The sequence below is a fragment of the Gouania willdenowi genome, chromosome 3 (assembly GCF_900634775.1).
Source record: "Gouania willdenowi chromosome 3, fGouWil2.1, whole genome shotgun sequence".
Taxonomy (NCBI): domain Eukaryota; kingdom Metazoa; phylum Chordata; class Actinopteri; order Blenniiformes; family Gobiesocidae; genus Gouania; species Gouania willdenowi.
This window is the reverse complement of record NC_041046.1, coordinates 17336190-17356928: the sequence shown is the minus strand read 5'-3', so window position 1 is coordinate 17356928 and position 20739 is coordinate 17336190. Positions and strand designations below refer to the sequence as shown.

The following is a 20739-nucleotide window of genomic DNA, read 5'->3' as shown; positions in this document are numbered from 1 at the left end:
CCACTTCTTTGCTCTGGTAAACAAAATAAAGCTCTTTCACTTTGATGCAGAAATACATTCACTTCCTTTGTTAACCTTATCATTGTCAGCATGTGATGTAGCTCCTGTAAGATGCTTACTGAATACTAAATCACCTCTAACACAATACGTTTCATTTGTATAAATAGAACATGGCTCGACCCTGCATCACCCACATTGGACGATCGTATCAAAAATAATGCTAAAAACATTTCAATTGGAAAAACTAACCTATTGTTTAAAAACTGCCAAAGACAAATTGTATAAAGTTTGTAATATATTCATAATAATCTCTCAATACGTGTCCCTTCTCTGTTGAAATGGTTGCTTTGTAAACTGAAGTACAAAACAAGCCGCTACGATCACATACACCACTCACTAACCCAACCCTTGGGGAGCTGGATGGTGGTGCTGAGGGTAGGGGGGACCCTCTCTTGTACTGGTACAGGGGTACAAGTGACCCTGCCTATCCCTCTAATATTAAACTCACCTCAACACCACCACTCTGTGCCGGTGTGGGGAGTTGGCATTGGGGGGATGCTGGCGGGATTGCGTGGCCCCTTGGGATGGTGTTGTTAGCTGGGTGGTGACACTTGTGGTTCCAGTGGTTGGGGGCGCTGTCGGTCACCTGGTGGGGATGTCTGGCTGTCTGCAGGCTGATGGGTGGGTCCGGGCACTCTTGGCTGGGGGCTGCTCCACTACATCAGGTGCGTGCCGTTGATGAGTTGCTTTCTCGTGGGGGCAGCTGTCGGTCATTATTGTGGTTTGCAGCTCCACCACACTGCATACCGGTATGGGGGGCTGTCTCGGGCCCTGTGGGGGCCTGATTCATAATAGCTAGGGCTCATTGTGCTGGCGACATGGATAGATGATTAGGGGTGGGGGGTTGGGGCAGTGGCGAGTGAGAGTGCGCAGGGTCCTCGGCTCCTGGGGGGTTTCTTGGGTGTGTGGCTCATGTTTGGCTTAACATTAGACTGCTTCAATTTCTCCACACTTGTCACCAATCTGACTTAACTGATTACACAACACAACATAATATGTACAACTATAACATCACTTGCACGCTCAGCTTGAAATAGTCAACTCTTCCTCTTCATGTCGGCTCTTCCTATCATTGTGAAGCAAAATTCACCAAGCGTTGGATTGTTCACCCACTAATAGGGAATGTGAGCTGGGATTAGACCGTCGTGAGACAGGTTAGTTTTACCCTACTGATGATGTGTTGCAATAGTAATTGTCCTACCCTGACTCACTCTTCCATGTTCCTTTTCCCCAGACCTACAGTAGGTGTAACACTGCCCTCTCTTTTTATATTCTCCCTTTAATAAAGTTTTTCTAACCCTTCCTTAGGGAGGTTGGGTGATAGTCACAATTGTGCTATGAAATAAATGTATTTATTAAATAAAACATGCATAGCTGTCATGAAAAGATTGCACTACATGTAGTTTAACGGTATGGGCAGACAAGGTGAGAAAAAGAAAGAAAAAAGTGCTTTGTTCCTAATCAAATAGATAACTTGCATTTGATGCCTCAAAGAGGTCTGAGGATTTGTTTTCTTGGGACTGAAGCTAATAAAGCATAAAGTTTGTATCTAAAGGACATGATATCTACTTGACTTATCACTGACCAAATGGACAATACTGAGAATAAATAAAACAATTTTGTGTTAGTGACCTTTTTTATCATTGGAAATGTGTTGTTGCCTTATGAAAACTGAAGAGATTTTTTGGCTCTAATCCAGAGAACAAACACTTGAACACTATCCAATTAGGAATGATATAGTTCATATTGAACATTCAATGAAATGTGTGGCTGTAAAAGGCCATGACTGTGTATGATGATAAAGTGTGTCGCCTTTTACTAAAGGAGCTGAACAATGTTTCATTTCTGTGCTCTGGTGCTTTAAAAGTCATGTCTACACTGTACTTTCTAAGTCTTGGATCTCGCATGTTTCTTCTTTATCACTAATTTTTCAGGGTTGTACATTCTGGAGAAATTGTGAATTAATTTGAATATTAACAAGAAAGCAAATGATTTGTCAAAAAAAGGGGGGAAAACTATAGTAGAGGGTAATTGTTCTCAGCTGAGGGAAAAGTGGTTTTCTGTGGTGTCCTACGGAGGAATTGAAGCGTCTAACAGTGCTAAAATAAAACAAATAAATATGTAGGAATACCACTGTACACAACAAATTCATTATTTGAATCACCAGCGAAGATAAAACCTGTGTGAATTTTATAATTCACACATTATCTGAAGTCACAGTATGTTTATTCATAACTTCCGATACTGTGTGAATCATAGAATTAGTTTCTTGACAAATCTTTATCCATGACAACATCCTGCTTGTTTGTTGTAGTGCCAGCAGCATCAAACAGGAGGAAAACCTGCACTATGAAAATATCAAAGCTTTATAAACATTTGACTCCAGCAGGAGAACTCACCTGAATTTAAAATCATTAAAATCTTATTATATACATTTTTATCAGAAAACAATATTTACCATGGATGAATGGATGGTTTTGTGTGGGAGCTAAAAGTAACATTTGTGCTGGGATTACAAAGGTTAACTCCCTATAATGAAATAAATGTTTTTTAAAAAGTTGAATATCTAAATTTACTTCAACTATACCAGTGTTTCACAAACTTTATTGCCCCATATACACCTTAGCCTTTATTTCTTAGCTCAAATGTCCTTTAGCTCATGTTATACATAATTGTTTTGTGTGTCTGCAGGCTCGTCTCAACTCTTTCCTGTGTCTCATCCAACATTAACCTTGAATTTAGGCCTTTTTATTCATTTATTTCTGACGTTTGCTCATTTTACAATTTGAACTTCACCTTTTGTTGTATTTTAAATTGATGTGCCACAAATTATTATTGATGAATGAGAAAAAAAAAAGTCTGTGTGCATGTAAAAAAATAAAATAAATAAAATGCAAAAAATAAAAAAATAAACTGACAAATGTTTCTGTGTACCTTCTGAGAGGTGCTCAAGTACCGCTAGGGGTACACATACCCCAGTTTGGGAACCAAAAAACTATAACAAGCGAAATGTAGAAATACAACCTTTTCATTTCCAATATGATACCGATATTGCAGCCTTGCTTATCGGCCGATACCAATATTGATCCGATATCAGCAGGAATCACACTATCATACATACTTTTTTTTTTTTCTCTCTTTCTCTATTCTTTAATAATAATAATAATAATAATAATAATAATAATAATAATAATAATAATAAACTATTTTATAGTGTAGAATGTTAGAAAAGGCTCGATCAAGTGACGTTACTCAAACAGAGAACAATAGTCAGCAACAGTAGGTATGAGAAAAACTGACCCATTTATTATTAACCAATTGGTTACATAATTTTTAACCTTCAACATAAAATTTACAGTATTCTGCAATTGAATAAACAAATAGAAAAAGCATTGAATTAAAATAAATATATCAAATAAATCAAAAAATCTGGAAATTTTAATCCGATATTTGTTTTCAGGCTATATCGGCCCGATAGCCGATATCAATATTGGATCGGGACATCCCAACCAAACCAGAACCCAAATGAGATGTTGTGGGGTTGGATCCACCAACCCTTGAAATAAGTATAAACATAGGTTCCCAAAGTGAGGTACGGGAACACTCAGTGCTACGCAGATTCTCATAGGGGGTAAACTGTATGTAAATAGAAATTAAAAACAGAGTGACATCATTGGAAACTAGAATATAGATAGACCAGCAGTCGGGAGCCTCCATGCATTTCCGCAAATTACACATTGGCTTTTGAGTCTACCATAATGCCCTGCCCCAGCATAGAGTTATGTGAATCTCATTGATTGATTTCAACCTGTGGCTGACTGTCACTCATTCCATTGTGCAAAGCTAACTGGTGAAAATGAAAAGATAAATGTCCTTCCACATAGACTGCGACCACTAGTCAGGCTACAGTTGAAGCATCACCTGCCAGCAACAGCGACATGCAATATTCAAGGTGTAAGGCGCACCGAGAACGACAGCAGCAAGGAGTCAGATGTAGATCCCCATCATGCAGCCTCAGACGGAGAAACAACACATCAAAAAAGCATTAATATAATCTTCAGCCAAACGTTGCAGAGTTCTATGTATCCCGTCAACCTCACCCTTCTCATTAAGGTTATAGTGAGTTGTATTTCATAGATTCAGGATGATGAATATGTTGTATTACTGCTATATGTTCAATTAAGAAATGTTTGGTAGATTTATTTTTCCAAAAACAGAGGTTGATTAAACACTGAAAATGCCAGTAAGCTAATTAATTAAGTGATCATTCTGAAAAAAATGTTTTCTTGTGTGGTTACAGATTACTATTATTATGATTACTTATTATCAAATATTCCTCAACAGGATATGTAAAATTCAGGATCAAATTTCAATGTAGGACTATACTGTATATGCCATTACATTATGTTTTAAGTGTAGAGGAGTAGTGGGTACATGGCTTCAGGCTAAATGAAGGGGTACGAGACTATGAAACGTTTATCTTAAACTGCTTTAGGTTTAAAACTTTTTTTTAATTTTTATTTTCTTGTGTATTTTCACAAATAAGACTATACAGAAAGATAGCAAAGCCATGCAGTGGGTTTTGTCCCCTTAATGAAATAAGAAGAGAGAGTAAAAACCTAATCAGCCCTTATTGATCAGCTTCCAGTGAACCAGTCCTCAGGGCTATTCTCCATACTCGATACGCTTCCTTTACTGGTCAGTATAATGAGGCTTTAAGCAGCTCGGTGGCTGTAAATCTGCTTTGTTAAGATTGCCCTGCTGCAGTTCTGACCTCACCTCACTAAATCACAGATTCAGAACCAGAGCACAATTTATGGTTACCTCCTTAGCATGCCGGCCAAAGCGCTGGGAAGTCAGCAAATGACCACAAGTCACAGTTGTTGTCAAGTTAATGTGTGGCTTCCTGAAAGACGGATTGTTCCTGGAAGTACCAACGTGCTGGTTACTAAAGAAAGGAAAGCAGTTGGTTCATGCTAAACTGTAAATGCACATTGATGGCAACAATTTGTATACATTTGACATCCTTCAGTATGATCCTGTACAGGAGTGTCAAACTTCTTTTGGTTCAGGGGCCAAATAAAGAGCAGTTTGATCTCAAGTGGGTGGAAAAATGAACAATTTCAACAATTTAGAGCCCATTTGCACTTCTGCATATAAATAAAATACATAATATGTAGGAAACAGATCATACCTAAGCAAAAAAAAAAAAAAAAGATAGATATCAGTCCCAACAGGGTCTTCACATTAAATATCCTAGATTTTGTGACCAATTTCTATTTAATTTAGGGAAATGTGTGATAATTTCAGGAAAATGGAAATATTTTGAAGGAATTTTTAGTTTTTCAAAAGTTTAACATTAAAAATAACTGCAATTGTGCAATATAAGCACCGGGAAAACTGTGAACCCCTGCAAATACTGCTGAGTTTCATTTTCACAATGATTCATATTTTCTCTGTCATTTTTACTGTCTACAGCGGGCCGAAATGGATGCTCCAAAAGGCCGGATTTGGCCCCCGGACCATTAGTTTCACACGGCTGCTGTAACAGAACATGCATGTAACTTCCTCTAAGCAATATGATACTGTGCATTTTGAAAAAATCCAAGGTCGGATAAATATTCCTGTGAACAGGGTTTGAAGGTTGTTTTTTTTTTTCCAAGAATGTTTGGTACATTCCGCAAATTCTGCTCTGCAGTGATACACAAAGCAAACGCCATTGGCATTTTCGTGCAGCAGCCATGCACTTTGGGAAAGCTCCAGTAGCTGTTCACAGATCGAGTGCTGGACCTACAGGGGACAGAGGAGCAGCGCGCTGGGTAGACTGGGCTGCTGCGCCATCGGAGCGCAAAGGATCGGTGCACCTGCAGGACGCATGACTTCAGATGCTCGGTTGTCCTGAAGGAATTACACTGATGGTGCTGCAAAAGAACCGGCTGAGGTCTGAAGAAGTGTGCACCGTCAAGTAAAACCTGGAAAGGTCCCAGGGAGGAGCGCCAAACCTCCGACTACTCTGCTGGACCAGATGGTGCCGAAAAGATGAACCGTTCCTTTTCCATCCTCGCTTATTTTCTCTATTTGATTCAGCGTGAGTTGGACTGTTTTTGTATTATCATTCAATTCCTAGGAGGTTTTTATATGACCATGCAAGAGTTTCAGTTTGCGTCATAGTCCGTGCGTAAGACTAAAATATATTGCAAAGTTTTTTTTTTTTGTTTTTTTGTTTTGTTTTTTTTCCATCCCTGTGAAAAATGAATATATTACATTTGACTTATTGACTAGTAAGATCTCCAGTTTGGATTTGGACTTCAAATCATGGCACAGCCTTTTATCTGTAGAATACTGAATGAGTCTGTTTAAAGTAGCCAATAGTTAAAAAAAATTAAAAAAAAAATCTTAACAATTTTAAGAATGTGTCCATAATAATACCTTTAACTTAAATAAGAAGCAAGTTTAACGATATTTATGGTTTATCGTGCTTTCTTCATGGAGAGAAAGCACGAGTGTCTGTTTATTAAAGATAGCCTGGTGTTGTATTAATAATATCTTCATAATTAAATGTTGAAAATATATCATATATACAATTTAAAGTAAACTCTAAGAGCTGTCAAATTGTATCTACTTATGCAAATCTAATTAACTATTAATAATTAGTTTTGCAACCCCATTTCACACAAAAAACAAAGGGCGTTACATCATTAACATAGCTTTGTGGTTGGTTTTTGCCATCAATTCAATTAAAACAAAATGCCACATAAAAAGTGAAATATCACTGAAGAGAACAATACCTCAGTTACCCTTTGCAACATTTTTACCTCATGTCACTTCTCCACCGGTTTAATAGAAAGCCGTTTTGCCTGCCTTATCAATGCTGGCACTGTGTTACCACGCATGACCTCACTTCCAATCAGTATAATGTCAAGTTGGTAGAGCTCACAGTCTTTCATGCTGCACTTTCTACAACAACGGCTTTTCAGGTCATGTCTGGTGAAGTCAGAGCTTGTTCGATTCTGGCTTCCAAGAGCTTTTTACATCACACCATCTGGTTGATGTGGAGACTGGCCTGTAGGGATTGGACTCCAGCCAAGTCGCTGACGATTGGCACGGTTTGGACAACGTGTGCTGACCTGTGGGGTTAGACTGTTGTGCTGCCACATTGTGAAAATCCACAGAAGCCTCGGGGCTGATAACAGATACAGCTGGAGAGCTACAGACGCAAATAGAACATGTGATTCAGTTTTGCGGCATTGAATATTGCCCTGCTTTTATCAATAAATGTGGCGTTTCCTCTTGTGGTATAGGCAATAAGTTAGACTCTCATTTCATTGGTGTCTACTTGATTAGTTAGTTGACTCAGCTTCCTTACAGACCAAGAAAAAAACATTAATAACCAAACTCGTGAAGAAAATGAGGAAGGAAGAGAACTATGCTACATATCCAATCTCTTTGAAATGGAAAGACGTGATCATTAGTTTCAATCAGAGCCATTGCCTGCATGGGGATGATTATTAGGGAGGGGCCAGGAAGGGCACTTTATGTGGTTGTGTTCATGACTTGTTCTAATATATAAATAAACAAATAATACCAAAATACTTACATGCTGTAAAATAATCAGCTATTCTCCCCAAACTTCTGTAAGCCTTACACATCCAAAAAAATTAAAACAGATTTTTCAAAATAAAATGTTTTTTTTCTACTCACATTTTTTTACAACACTAATAAAGCACAATCTCATCTATAAAGTAAACAGATAATGAATTAAATAATTTTACTACAACTTTCCACCTTAAAGCTGCTATCCGGAGTTTCTGAGAAACGTCTCGATGTCCCGCCCTAAACAACTCCACTTTCTCCCCATGCCTCTGCCAATCTACCAGAAGCCACGCCTCTACTTTTTTTGCATGCGCATTGTGGAACATAACAAAGTCGCATTGATATAGATCTATGGGTCAGGTAAGAGCCAAAATCAGATTTACCTGTTTGCTGTTGTGACGCGCGGCCTTGTTTCCGTGCACAGTTCCACATTCACTTTGATTGACAGTCTCAAAAACAGGAAGTCAAAGCCTATTCCTGGGCGATTACGGCGCTCGTTTCAATTTGTATAGGGGTCTATAGGATGAAGGCGGGACTTATATACATTGATGTACAGTATATGAATGACCACCGGCAGTAGACCATAGTAAAAGATTGGTTCGATATTTTTTCAAAAGAATCATACATAAACATAGATTTCTCACAAACTCCAGATATCAGCTTTAAGCAGTTGTTGCAAATGAGGATCATAAGAAACAAGAGCATTCAGAGAGTGCAAACCTTCGCCAATCCACCAAATATCCATGCTAGACTTTCTCAGTTACCTGGATCAGTGATCCTGATCATGGTACCATGATCATTCACACTTTAAAGGCTTAGAAGAAATGTTTAGCCCTAGAAATAACAACAGGTCCAAATGTATGGGCACCTCCATTTTCTAGAAAGATTGCATTGAAATGCGCAATCCGGTGGAAACTTGGTGGGATAATTGAGAAACCAACTCAACATAACTAAGTCAAACCTCATAAAGATTGGTTAATTACAATCCGAGGTATACATTTTCAAATTTGGCCAATGATGAGAGAAAGGGATTTTTCGACATTTCAAGCTTTCCAGAATCACTATATTGATCTGGATCCCCTCCAAAATAAAATGGAATCTTTCATGGTGCAAGGTATATCTCTGGTTATAATGTTGTCACAATCCATTAAGTATTTTTGTCATATTCATACTAACAGAAAAACATAGAAATGAACGGCGGTGAAAATATGACCTATTTGGTGGAGGTAATAAAACTAATATTATAAGTAAGGGTTGTGTGGATTTGGCTTGTCTACTGAGCCTGTGGTCATTTTCCTCATAAATCCACGGTTGTTGGGTGGCTAATCAATAGCATGTAAATATCTACACTTTCTACCATGCAGATCCGTGAGAAAAATATAACACTACATGGCCATTTGTCAATTTATTATCACATCTTAAATAAGCTAATTTTTTTTTTATTTCATTGCCATTTTGAAAAAAAATGGCTGACAGTTGGACTTGACATTTTATAATGTTTAAACCCTTCTGTCGTCTACAGTGCAAACCACTTGAATTTCCCGTATCTTAACTTCACCCACGGTTTTCCACAGAATGTGTTTTCCTTTCTGTTTTCAGGCAAGTGTGAAGGACTGTACCACTGTCATGTCATACATAAAGTTTCTCCGGCTAAATTTACTAATTTACCGGACTTAACATTAGGCAAAGGATCGCATTTGCATTGAGCCCCCAAGAGCCCACTCCCTAATTTTGTTAGCAATGAGACATTAATAACAATTAAAGATAACAGTATTCAAAAGTGCTTTTTCATAATGTTTAGTTTCAATTCACGTTCCCCGCTCAGCACAATTCCTCTTACGCCATAACGCTATGTGTGGGACGCTATCTGAGAGTGTGCATGTTGATGGCAGGAAGTGAATCGGGAAGTGAGGTTGGGGAGATGGAAAGTATTTTGCAGGAAAGACGATCAAGAGAATCAAGTCCCAAAAATAGGGAACAGAAAGCAGAAAAATCAGAAACAGCTGTCATTTTTTTCATCGTTGGAACATGTATCGGAGAGTGAACTTGGGCCGATTTCCCAAAATATACAGTAGATAAAAAACAGTATAAAGTTGTGGCAGTTTGGAGACAGAAAGTGTTAAAAAAAAAACAAATTAGCATATTAAATGTTGCTTGACCTCTAAAATGCCAAATATTTCATGATCATACCCAAGTGGGAGGGTCCCCTTACAAAAGTTAGCCTTGGGCCCCAAAATGCTATGTCTGCCACTGATTACCGTACATGCTCGTTTTTGTGTCACCAGGTAGCAGCAGTGCTGACTCAGAGGAGCGTCTGATGAATTGCCTGCTGGGAAAAGATCGCTACAATCCACTGATTCGGCCTGCCATCAACAGGACGGAGAGAGTCACTGTCAAGCTGCTAGTGTCCCTCGCACAACTGATTAGTGTGGTAAGAAAGATACACCTTAAGTTGAGTCTCTATGTACAAATATGTTAGTACGAGCTAGGGCTGAACGATTTTGGAAAATAATTGAATTGTGATTTTTTTTTTCTCAATATTGCGATTGCAATCTAATTTGCGATAATTTTTTCAAGGTCCTCTTCTCATGTATTTTTCAACAAACAATTAATAAATCAATGTAATGTGATAATAAACAATGTGATATGTATTATACATAAATTGTTGGCTAGGCTTATGTTAAAGGTGCCGTCCGCGACTCTCAGATCCCTCTCTCCCCCTCCCTCCCCACTGCTCTCCTGCCCTGCCTTCAAACTTTCCAAAGTTCCTCCCTCAGAGGAGCTAACAAGCTAACGTTAGTCCGACAGCAACATCACTGTAATATAACATGCTATGTTAAAAGCATATTACTGCAGCTCTCTATGTGCACACACCATTCTGGCAGCAGCAACAACTCAGTGTCACTTACAGCAGCTCACACGGAGGTTGCTGTAACAATTACAAATCAAACATAATGTAAATCAAGCAGCAGTAATTACCTTTCAAGCAGAAAAGTCACCAATTACATCTTTTACTCTTCCAGACCATACACTGTAAAAAAGACGGCACTCTAGCTCCAGTGAAAGGGGCGGGGCCTGTGATCAACAGCTGTCAGACAGCCCATCAAACACAATCCTGGCTCTGATTGGTTCTTTTTACTCGGTCGCGGTGCATTCTGGCAATCTGCCAAAGGCTGCAGGAGCAGCAGGGGGACTCAATGAGTTTGTTTTTTTCACACAAAGTACGAGTTTGATGTAAAGCTGTCCTTACATAGTGACAGCTTTAGCAAATATGACAAAAGGTCACTTTTACAAGAGTTGCTGACTGCATCTTTAAGATAAAGGAAAATGAAACTTGAATTAATATTAAAAACAATTTATCTACCTCAATTACAGTTGTAAACTTAAATACGTTGTTTTTCAGTCTTGTAAGCAACGACAACGAAACAAAATTCTGCCAAACAGAATTAAAAACTAAAGTGCAGGAAAGTAAAAAGAAAAAATGTGTTTAAACAAATTACACATTTTTTAGGGAAATCAAAGTCTCAATAAACACAAAATAAACTATTGTTTGTTATTAAACCTTAAGAAGGAAACAAAACTTTTTGAACAATAAAAACATTATATTCACTCAATAATTGCAGCAGGAGGGTACCCGGGGCAGCGTCGGACCGGGCGACGACCAGGGCGAGACCACCACTCCCGCTGGCAAAGGGTGGGGTTTAGGTTCAGAGCGACGGACCACACACCCACGTGGACTGCGTCACATCCCCCAAGAGAGCGCACGCGGCAAGTCAGTTGTGGCCCACAGATCGGGCTGTGAGACATGACGCTTGGCGGGGGAGCGCAGCATGTTCTTTTTTATAGCCAAAATAATTCCACTCATCTTTGGTACTAAACTTTGTGCAGTGTCAGTTTCTGTCGAGCCTGAGGCCGTTGTGCAACAGGTTAAAACAGCGTTTACGTCACAATCCACCTGCTTTGCAAGTCACGTGGCCAGAATTTTTTTTCTCTTTTAAATCTCAGCATTTGCGGTTAGGAAATCTGGTTTTATCATATTGCGATATTATCGCAAATGCAATTAATCGTTCAGCCATAGTACGAGCTGAGAGTGCAGCAGTCACAAAGGCTGGAGGAAGCAGTTGATTACAAAGCAAGTCTCTGCAGAGGGACTATAGCTCTAAATAGATGGATGAAAATGGTAAATGGGTTTGGTCCGCTGTGATCCCAGCCTCTGTCATGTCCAGATTGAAACTTCAGCACATTGGATTAAAAGGGCCCATAAAGCTGTTGTAGCCTCAGTGATAGAGGTTGTAGTCTGATTTACAGACGAGGCTCCTCCCAGCTACAACGCAGGGAGTCAGGCTCATTCACCCGCTGCAGTTTGTGAATGCATATTGCAGTTAGTGGGGGTAGTTGGTATGCTTTTATATTGAATTCATATGTTATGGAAGCATGGTGACAATGCAATCAACATATATGTTAACAAGCAATCAATGGTGAGAAGATTGCATGCAAAGAAAGACTGACATCAAATGTGCATTTACTCAGTTGAGGATTCTGGTGATACAAAAAGCTGACGTTTTTATTTAATAAAACACATTCGTCAAATTATTTTGAAAATAAGTCCACCATCTTTATACCTGTTTTTTTATTTATTAGGAATTACTTAGGGTGCAATAATCAAACCCTGGTTTGAGGATACTAACTAGTGCTAACTCACAAAGGCAAATACCTAACCACACAAATTAAAACCTACAGCCAATACAGAGGTTTTTTTTTTACTTATATGGTGAAAACACAAGTCCTAAAAAAAACAACTGACAACCTTTTAGTTAAAAGAACTTAAAAAACTAGAGTTTTTGTTTTTAAATCACTGTCTCACCATCATAAGATACAAAAAAACAGACAACATAACCTCCCTCCTCTCAATAAATGCACCAATCAAGATGTATGAATGTATTGGAAAGTGTTGTTTTGTGTTGACGTTTGAATCAAAGGGATTCTATCTGTGCTTGTATGTCCTTCCTCAACCATTAGAAAGTATGGTAAAGACTTTGGTGATAATGCTTGAATTATGCCTTATGCCAAATCCCAGTTTTTCAAAACAATCCTTAATTCTGAGCAGATTTAGATTTTTTTGTTTAGATTGCGTTTTCAGTGTAAGCAAAGGTAGGCGTGTGTGGTCTGTTCAGAAAAATCTAATTCGCAAACTGCTTCAATTAGTACTTTAGCAAAAACAAGACAATTATTTTTTAATTATTTTGAGTCTATTTCACACATAGAAAAGGAAGATTATCAGAACATCAGTGCATCTTAGCTCAAAGTCCACCTTGTCCTGTGTTAATTCTGTGATAGACTGTCCAGATAGACTGCCTGATGTCAGATAGGATAGTTCCCAGCAGTCCCCCTTGACCCATTACAGGATAAGTAGTTAGAGATGATGAGACGAAAAGTCACAATGGAAGAAAGCCAAGCTTGTAAATCAATTGTGATAATCTGACCAATGACCTTGAAGAAACGCCAATACCTGGCCATTTCCTGTCATTGCTGCAATATTTTTTGAAACAAGACATTTTTCCCTAAACACTTTGAAAGACATTTGGTAAAACTTTTCTAAATATTATGGTCTGAGATTATCACTCGTAGAAGTTAGCTTGGTGTACTGGTAATTAACGGTGTGCGATTACAGAATCTCTCCATTCAAAACCGCCACAACAATTAGGAAACATTTACCATGGCAACACTGATGTTGAGTATTCAGAGAAGGGCAGACAAATTAAAATCCCCTCATGGAACCGTTGCTACTTTTCTAAACGAAACCAGTAAAAGTACAATCGGATCTGACGATATGGTTTTCAGCTCACTAGAACCCGGGGACCAAATCCAAACCTTTAGAGCCGAGGCTCCCAAAGTGAGGTACGGGTACCCCCAGGGGTACGCAAATTGTCATAGGGGGTATGCGAATAGAAATTAAAAAAAATTGATTAATTTACCCAATTTTGTACTTTACATAATGTATAAATCATACATAAAGTATGTAAGGCGCCAACAATATCTGAGCGATAAGTGACATATTAGTCCCTGCAGGATTTGCTCTTTCAAATTTAATTGATTTTGTGATCAATTTTTATTTATTTGTGGAAATTGTGTCAAATAATTGCAGGAAACTTTTTTGAACAATTTTAAATTTAAAATGACTGCAGTCATGGGAAAAAAGCACGGGAAAATTGTGATTCTCCAAATATTGGGGAATGTACATTGAATTTGTGTATTTAGATACATGACATACCCTAGCTGATCTTTCTACAACTGAATTATTTGATAATCTGGAGAATAATTGTTTTTTTCTGTCTTTTTAACTGCAAGCCAAATTTGATGGTCTAAAGGGCCAGATTTGTGCGGTAGGGCTACGTTGTATGACATTACAGTAATATGTTTTAAGTGTGCAGGAGTAGGGGGGGTACATGGCTTCAGATTAAATGTCTGAAGGGGTACAGAACCGTGAAACGTTTGGGAACCACTGCTTTAGAGCATCCAACTTGGCCCGCGGAGAAAGTAAAAATGACAGAATCCATTAATCATTGTGTAAATGACCAACTAATTAAGATCACTATTTTCCCATGCCTGTAGCACAGGACTGCGGTCATTTTGATTCACAAACTACCAGGTGATCACAATTGTCGAAAGGCTGCTCCGGTCTTTTAAAATGCTGATATTTCCTTCAAACAATCCTGCAACATTGCTTTAAATTACACAAAAGTTGCTCACAAAATAATATAATTTTTAACAAAATATCAAACACTGATTTCTGTTATTTATTGCTTATACGTTGTAGGTTCCTTACTTACTACGTATATGTATCAATTATATATATGTGGAAATATGTTTTGTTTTCCTGCCTAAAATCTGCAGCCCACTTGAAATTTCTATACTGTGAGATAAAGCTGCTGCCGTGTTACATCCTTAAAATAATGCAGAACTGGTGCATGCTGGTCTAAGCCCTATAATAATTAAAAAAAGGCTAGATTGGTAAAATGATTGGTTTCCATTGCTGCAAATATAAGGGAAAATGCTAAATAGCTCAAAAGTTTGCTAAAAAATATAATTCGATACATTCATCAACACTGACTGAATCTAATTGTTTTACTGATCATGTGATTCATGGGTTGAAGTTTATGTTACTGTACCTTGTGTTGGGCAGATCCATTTAAAAAGGAATGGGGGAGGTTAAAATTAATATTAGTCAAGAGCACAGGTAAGGATATATGAAATTAAATAAAAAATAACATAACAAATCAGTGTTTTTTTTAAATAAAAAAAGTATAATTATGATCATATGTACCGTTTCAATGAAATTAATAAATATCTAATATTTCCATTTTTCAGAATGAAAGAGAACAGATTATGACCACAAACTTGTGGCTCACTCAGGTAAGTTTATATTTAAATGTCCTTGCCCTTGAACTTAAATTTAATCATATCACTATTCAATCCAAGCGTGGAACAGCTTCTATAATTGTTCTTCAAACATATTCCAATGATAATGAGGCATGTAATTAGAAATAAGACTAAGGGAGGGCATCAGAACAACGTCTACATTGAAGCTTTCCTGTCTGTTCAGAACTGGGTGGATTACAGGTTATCATGGGACCCAGCAAAGTATGAAGGTATCGACAAGCTTCGCATTCCTTCCAGACACATTTGGCTGCCAGATATTGTCCTGTACAACAAGTAAGATTGACTTGTTACTTATTATTGTGTTACAGAAAACATTTGATTCAAGATCAGTCATGATAGTAATATAAAAAGATGATTGATTCATCTGATCTAGAGTTTAGGAAAGTAAGACCATTGCACACAAGCACTTTACGGCAAATATCGGCCGATAATATCGGTGAGCCAATAATATAGCATATTTTCAATCTATATATTGATTATTGTTGATAATATTTATAATAGTAGTAGCAGGGTTGGGGTCAATTCCATATCTTAGTTACAATTATGTCTTCAATTACCCATGTTCAATTACAAATTGAGCATGGCGTTAGTTCAGGCAGGCTGCGGACGTCAAGCGAGCCACACCTCCAATCAACCAACAGCCCAGATTGGTCAAAGCACACAGGAAGCACTACTTAAACCGTGACAGCTGCCTCTTACCTATTAAGCAAGCATCTCACAACCCACCTTTGCCCCAACTCCTCCAGGTCAGTATGTATCCAATAAACTGGGTGTCATTTTTTTGTCATTGACATATGCTCTGATCTGTTCCAGGGGGTTTCTGCTAACCGCTCTCCTTGCTTTAGCCTTTAGCTAGGGCTCAGGGAAGGTTAGGGAGGAGGGCTCTCCCTGCCTCCGGCTTTCCATGTAAGCTCGTGGAAAGGACAAGGAGGTCCCGGAACAGACCCATACCGCCAAATATATGATTGCATGCTCAAAGGCGCTGTATGAAATAAATAATTTATTATGACTAAAGCGGTCCTGACTGAATTAGTGTACAGTGACCAGCATTTTTTTTCCGCAATTACAATGAAATTACAATTAGTATTTATTCTCAGAATGTCAATTACATTTATGTTCTCAATTACTAAAGTTCAATTACAATTAATTATAACCCTAATAAAAGTTAACCTGTAATGTAATTTAATTTATTTTTCTATTGGTTACCTTGTTAGGCTTCTTAATCAATGAAAATATAGCTTTTATTATTTTTGGTGTGGGTGTCTGAGCCTTTTTTTTTTCACTATACCCCTAGAAACATTATTATTATTATTACTTTTAAATGGTAATATGTGGGAAAGCTTGATATGAAACATATTTTAATAATTGTTAAGGACAGGTGTAGAACTGGTTCACCAGTTATGCTTTAAATTATAATTGACATTTTTTTTTAATTTTCATGGCAATTTCAATTATAAAGTCAATTTTCGAAACTCAATTTCAATTTACGCTATAAATGTGATTAATTATCAATCACGCAATTACAATTATAATTGACCCCAACCCTGATGAGTAGTAGTAATATTATGTGTGATCAATGCAATAATTAAATCTGTAACAAAAAAATATACTACCTTGTCTTCTTTTCCCCCCAGTGCTGATGGAACCTACGAGGTTACGGTTTTCACCAATGCCATTGTCCTATACAACGGCACCGTTGAATGGCTTCCTCCAGCCATCTATAAAAGCGCCTGTAAGATCGAGGTCAAACACTTTCCCTTTGACCTGCAGAACTGTACCCTCAAGTTTCGCTCGTGGACGTACGACCACACGGAGATCGACTTGATGTTAAAGTCTGACGTGGCCAGTATGGACGATTTCACCCCCAGTGGAGAGTGGGATATCTTGGCCCTGCCTGGCAGAAGGACAGTCAATACATTAGATCCCACCTATGTGGATCTCACGTACGACTTCATCATTAAGAGAAAGCCACTTTTCTACACCATAAACCTAATTATCCCATGTGTGTTGATCACCTCTCTGGCCATTCTGGTCTTCTACTTGCCCTCCGACTGTGGGGAAAAGATGACTCTCTGCATCTCTGTACTTCTGGCTCTCACTGTGTTCCTGTTGCTGATTTCAAAGATTGTCCCTCCAACCTCTCTGGATGTGCCTCTGATTGGCAAGTACCTGATGTTTACCATGGTGCTGGTAACCTTCTCCATCATTACCAGTGTATGTGTCCTGAATGTGCACCACCGCTCACCGAGCACCCATTCCATGCCACCCTGGGTGAAGCTGATATTTCTCGTGAAATTGCCGACCTTACTCTTCATGAGACGACCGCACAACAACTCTGCACGCCAAAGACTTCGTCAGCAGAGGCACCAACGGGCCAGGAGATCCATGTTGAGTTACCCACTCGCATCCCAATTGGGTATAAACATGTCCTCATCTGCCCTGCTGTGCTCCGACTCTGCCTTCTCTACTCCAGGACACAAAAACATAGCTCCCCCGATGGGTTACAGCCATGGCAACAGAAAAGGAGACCTGCGTTCTTCTGATTATCTTGCTAGCGGTTCAGCTTCCAGCCAATATCTCCAGCAGCGAGCCACCAAAGACTGGGCTGCTGATGTCAAAGAAGCCGTAGATGGAGTGCGATTCGTGGCCGAGCACATGATGGGAGATGATGATGATCAGAGTGTATGTATGCGCATGCTAACCAATTGTTTGATTAACTAATCAATTGTAAGATTCCAGGGTGCTTTTCCCAGCTTTACATAAAAATATAAGTTTGTTTCTAATGCTGGATTCCAGCTACAAATTAAAAATAAAAAATAAAAAAAACTAGGTAATTACTGTTGTATTGTTCTCACACAATGCTGTAAAAAAAAAAATGAAAACATGTAGCAGCCATGCATGTAGATGACCCTAGGCCTGGAACTTGAAAATAAAACATCAATTTAGTTGGTGCCCATCTGGTTACAGTCTTTCATCCTAAAATAATGCAATTTTGAAAAATGTTTTTTTTTTTTTAATGTACATACAATTAAATTTTGAAAAATTGTCATGTCAGTTTTTGCACTCACATCTCCTTCACTTGACTGAGTTTGATTAGACTGAGTGCTGAAGCGAGGCAGTGTATTTACTGCACACATGTTCTCGCGAGACCCACACAAAACATTTCAGTATCCCATCGTGCAAGATGTCTTCCCATCAATACTTAGTAGTACTGATGTCAAATAAATGTCATATTAAAAAAATAAATAATGTTCCAATAGTCTGAGTTTTTAGACTAGTTTATAGCTGTTAATGAATGAGGTTTGGTAGTATGACATTTTCCCTTGCAATTCATTTGCAATTTAGTTCTCTGTCAATTCACTGCATAAAAGAGAAAAAAAAGTGACCAAAGACTAAGTGGTTTAGAGGCTTTATATTGAAAATATGATCATTACTGGCTGATTCTCATGAAGTGTCAACCTGAACAAATAGAGATAAATGTAAATATTACGATCAATCATTTTTATTAATTAAATATAGCTTCTGCAATTTGATCAGGGTTAGGCTTGTCTGTTAAAATCCTTCATTTATTTTTTTTCTGCAGGTAATCGAGGACTGGAAGTACGTGGCTATGGTTGTGGACCGGCTGTTCCTGTGTATATTTGTCATTGTGTGTGTGGTAGGAACCCTGGGTCTCTTTCTCCAGCCTCTTTTCCAGAGTCAGATGGTTCCCAATCAGCAGTCCACCTCAGAGACGCCTCGTATCTGACATGGAGGGAGGGGGGAGAGCAAGATGTTCAATAAGCAACTACATATAAAGGGCAAGCATTGTAATGTGGTAATAGAGTCTGGAAAAATATAGTGTTTACAACTACTGAAGCGTTTATTTAGCACATAAGAGACCAGCACTGCTGATTGTATACAGGAGTGCTGGACTGTTGTAACAATCCAACATCATTCAAATGTTAAAAGATTGAAAAGTAATAATTAGAAAAAAGTCATTCATAGCAGTCATGAAGTATACTGAAAAATGTCTTGATATTTAGAACTACATTCTCAAAAGTTGACTTGTCTGATGCGGAATCGCTGCTTTCAGGTGGTTATTGATCAAAACTACACAATTAATGTTCACTATCACTTTGACTTCATTAAACTATTGCAGTTATGAGCCAATTGTGACAAATCCTGCCAGAAGTTGTTAATATCTGTGTTTGTGTTACTGTGAATCGAAGGTTTAATAAAGAAAGATCTGTGTCCTTTTTTTGAGTTTGGTTGAAGTAACATCAACAACAAACACAGAGAGTTGTCTTACAAACGTGTGGATTTAAGTTGTGGTTACACCTGATTAAATGTGTTTACAGAGCAAAATACATGAAACATGTCAATTAATGTGATTTTGTGTCATGCAAATTAAACTGTTGAGCAGAATCATAGATGCTGTGTTATTTTATTAAGACGTTAGGGACAAGGCATTTCTTTGTTTCTAAATTCTTATTTTTTGTCCAGTTACATTAGTAAAATGCAATCTACACAAATCCTTACACCACATATCATAAATTGACTCAAGAATCACCTGCCCTAACGTCAGTAGATGTGATGAGTCCCAGAAATTAAACTTCTCAAATAGTTATTATATCATTTATGCTGTATTTTCAGAGGAAAATGGACTGCCTGTGCAGTATGAACTGTTTATCATCGAAATGAAACTGACGCAACGTGACATTGAGCAAACAACTTCTTTGTACGTTCTCTATATTCACTTTTGCAATATAATTTTCAAGAGTCTCATATTGTCACTTCTCCTTGTCTTTGCTCTGTTCAGAAGAGTTTAAAGACACTTCTGTTATCAGCAGAGATTTATTCACTATTAGACATTGTAGGACAGCTCAAAACACACAAGAAAAGCCTAAACAGTGGTGTTGATAATTAATTTTACGGTCATATAAAGATGCTTTTAACATACATATACATATAATTATTGCTGTATGATGCTATTTTAAATTAACAACTATATACCCTTATTAATGTTAATAAGTATTTAATAAGGCCTCATTAAGAAGCTCATTAACATATACCTACTGCTTATTACAAGCAGCTTTAATGTTTATATTTTGATGATAAATGTATTGACGACGTTTTTTTTAATCAACAGAATAATTTAACTTTTTAGTTTATTAAATTTTAATTAGTGCTTATTATTACTTATTACATGCACCTTAATATAAAGTGTAAGCAAGGCGCAGATCAGGGCTATAATCTACTTTTTCATTGATATATATATATATATATATATATATATATATATATATATATATATCCAACATACATTTTATGTATACCATTATAATGGAGCCTTTTCCTTTGGAAAGTGGGGTGGAGTCAATTATAACTAATCAGTATTTAATTACATTTATGACATAATTCTAACTGTAATCGCAATTGGAAAAATATGCTGCTGTTGTAATCACAATTGAATTGTAATTGAGTTTCGATAAATAACTTTGTAATTAAAATTCTATAAAAAGCTGTCATTTACAATTTAATTAAACTCAAAACTGGGGAACAATGTTAGTAGATAACAGTTTATAGAAATTTTTATATTTAGTTTACCCGTCAGTTCTCTGGAGGATAATTTTACCTTTTAAAATGAAATTAAATCTAGGGATA

The 20739-nt window shown here is 37.6% G+C and overlaps 1 protein-coding gene across 1 annotated transcript; it reads left to right on the top strand.

The window, feature by feature from the left end:
* The first annotated feature begins 5847 nt into the window (after nucleotides 1-5847).
* On the top strand, nucleotides 5848-19331 carry chrnb4 (cholinergic receptor, nicotinic, beta 4 (neuronal)). Its single transcript, XM_028440939.1, has 6 exons — nucleotides 5848-6148; nucleotides 9939-10084; nucleotides 15022-15066; nucleotides 15257-15366; nucleotides 16728-17775; nucleotides 18677-19331. Exons 1-6 carry the CDS (start codon nucleotides 6100-6102, stop codon nucleotides 18839-18841), a joined length of 1563 nt encoding a protein of 520 aa, XP_028296740.1. The 5' UTR covers nucleotides 5848-6099; the 3' UTR covers nucleotides 18842-19331.
* Nucleotides 19332-20739: the final 1408 nt, after the last annotated feature.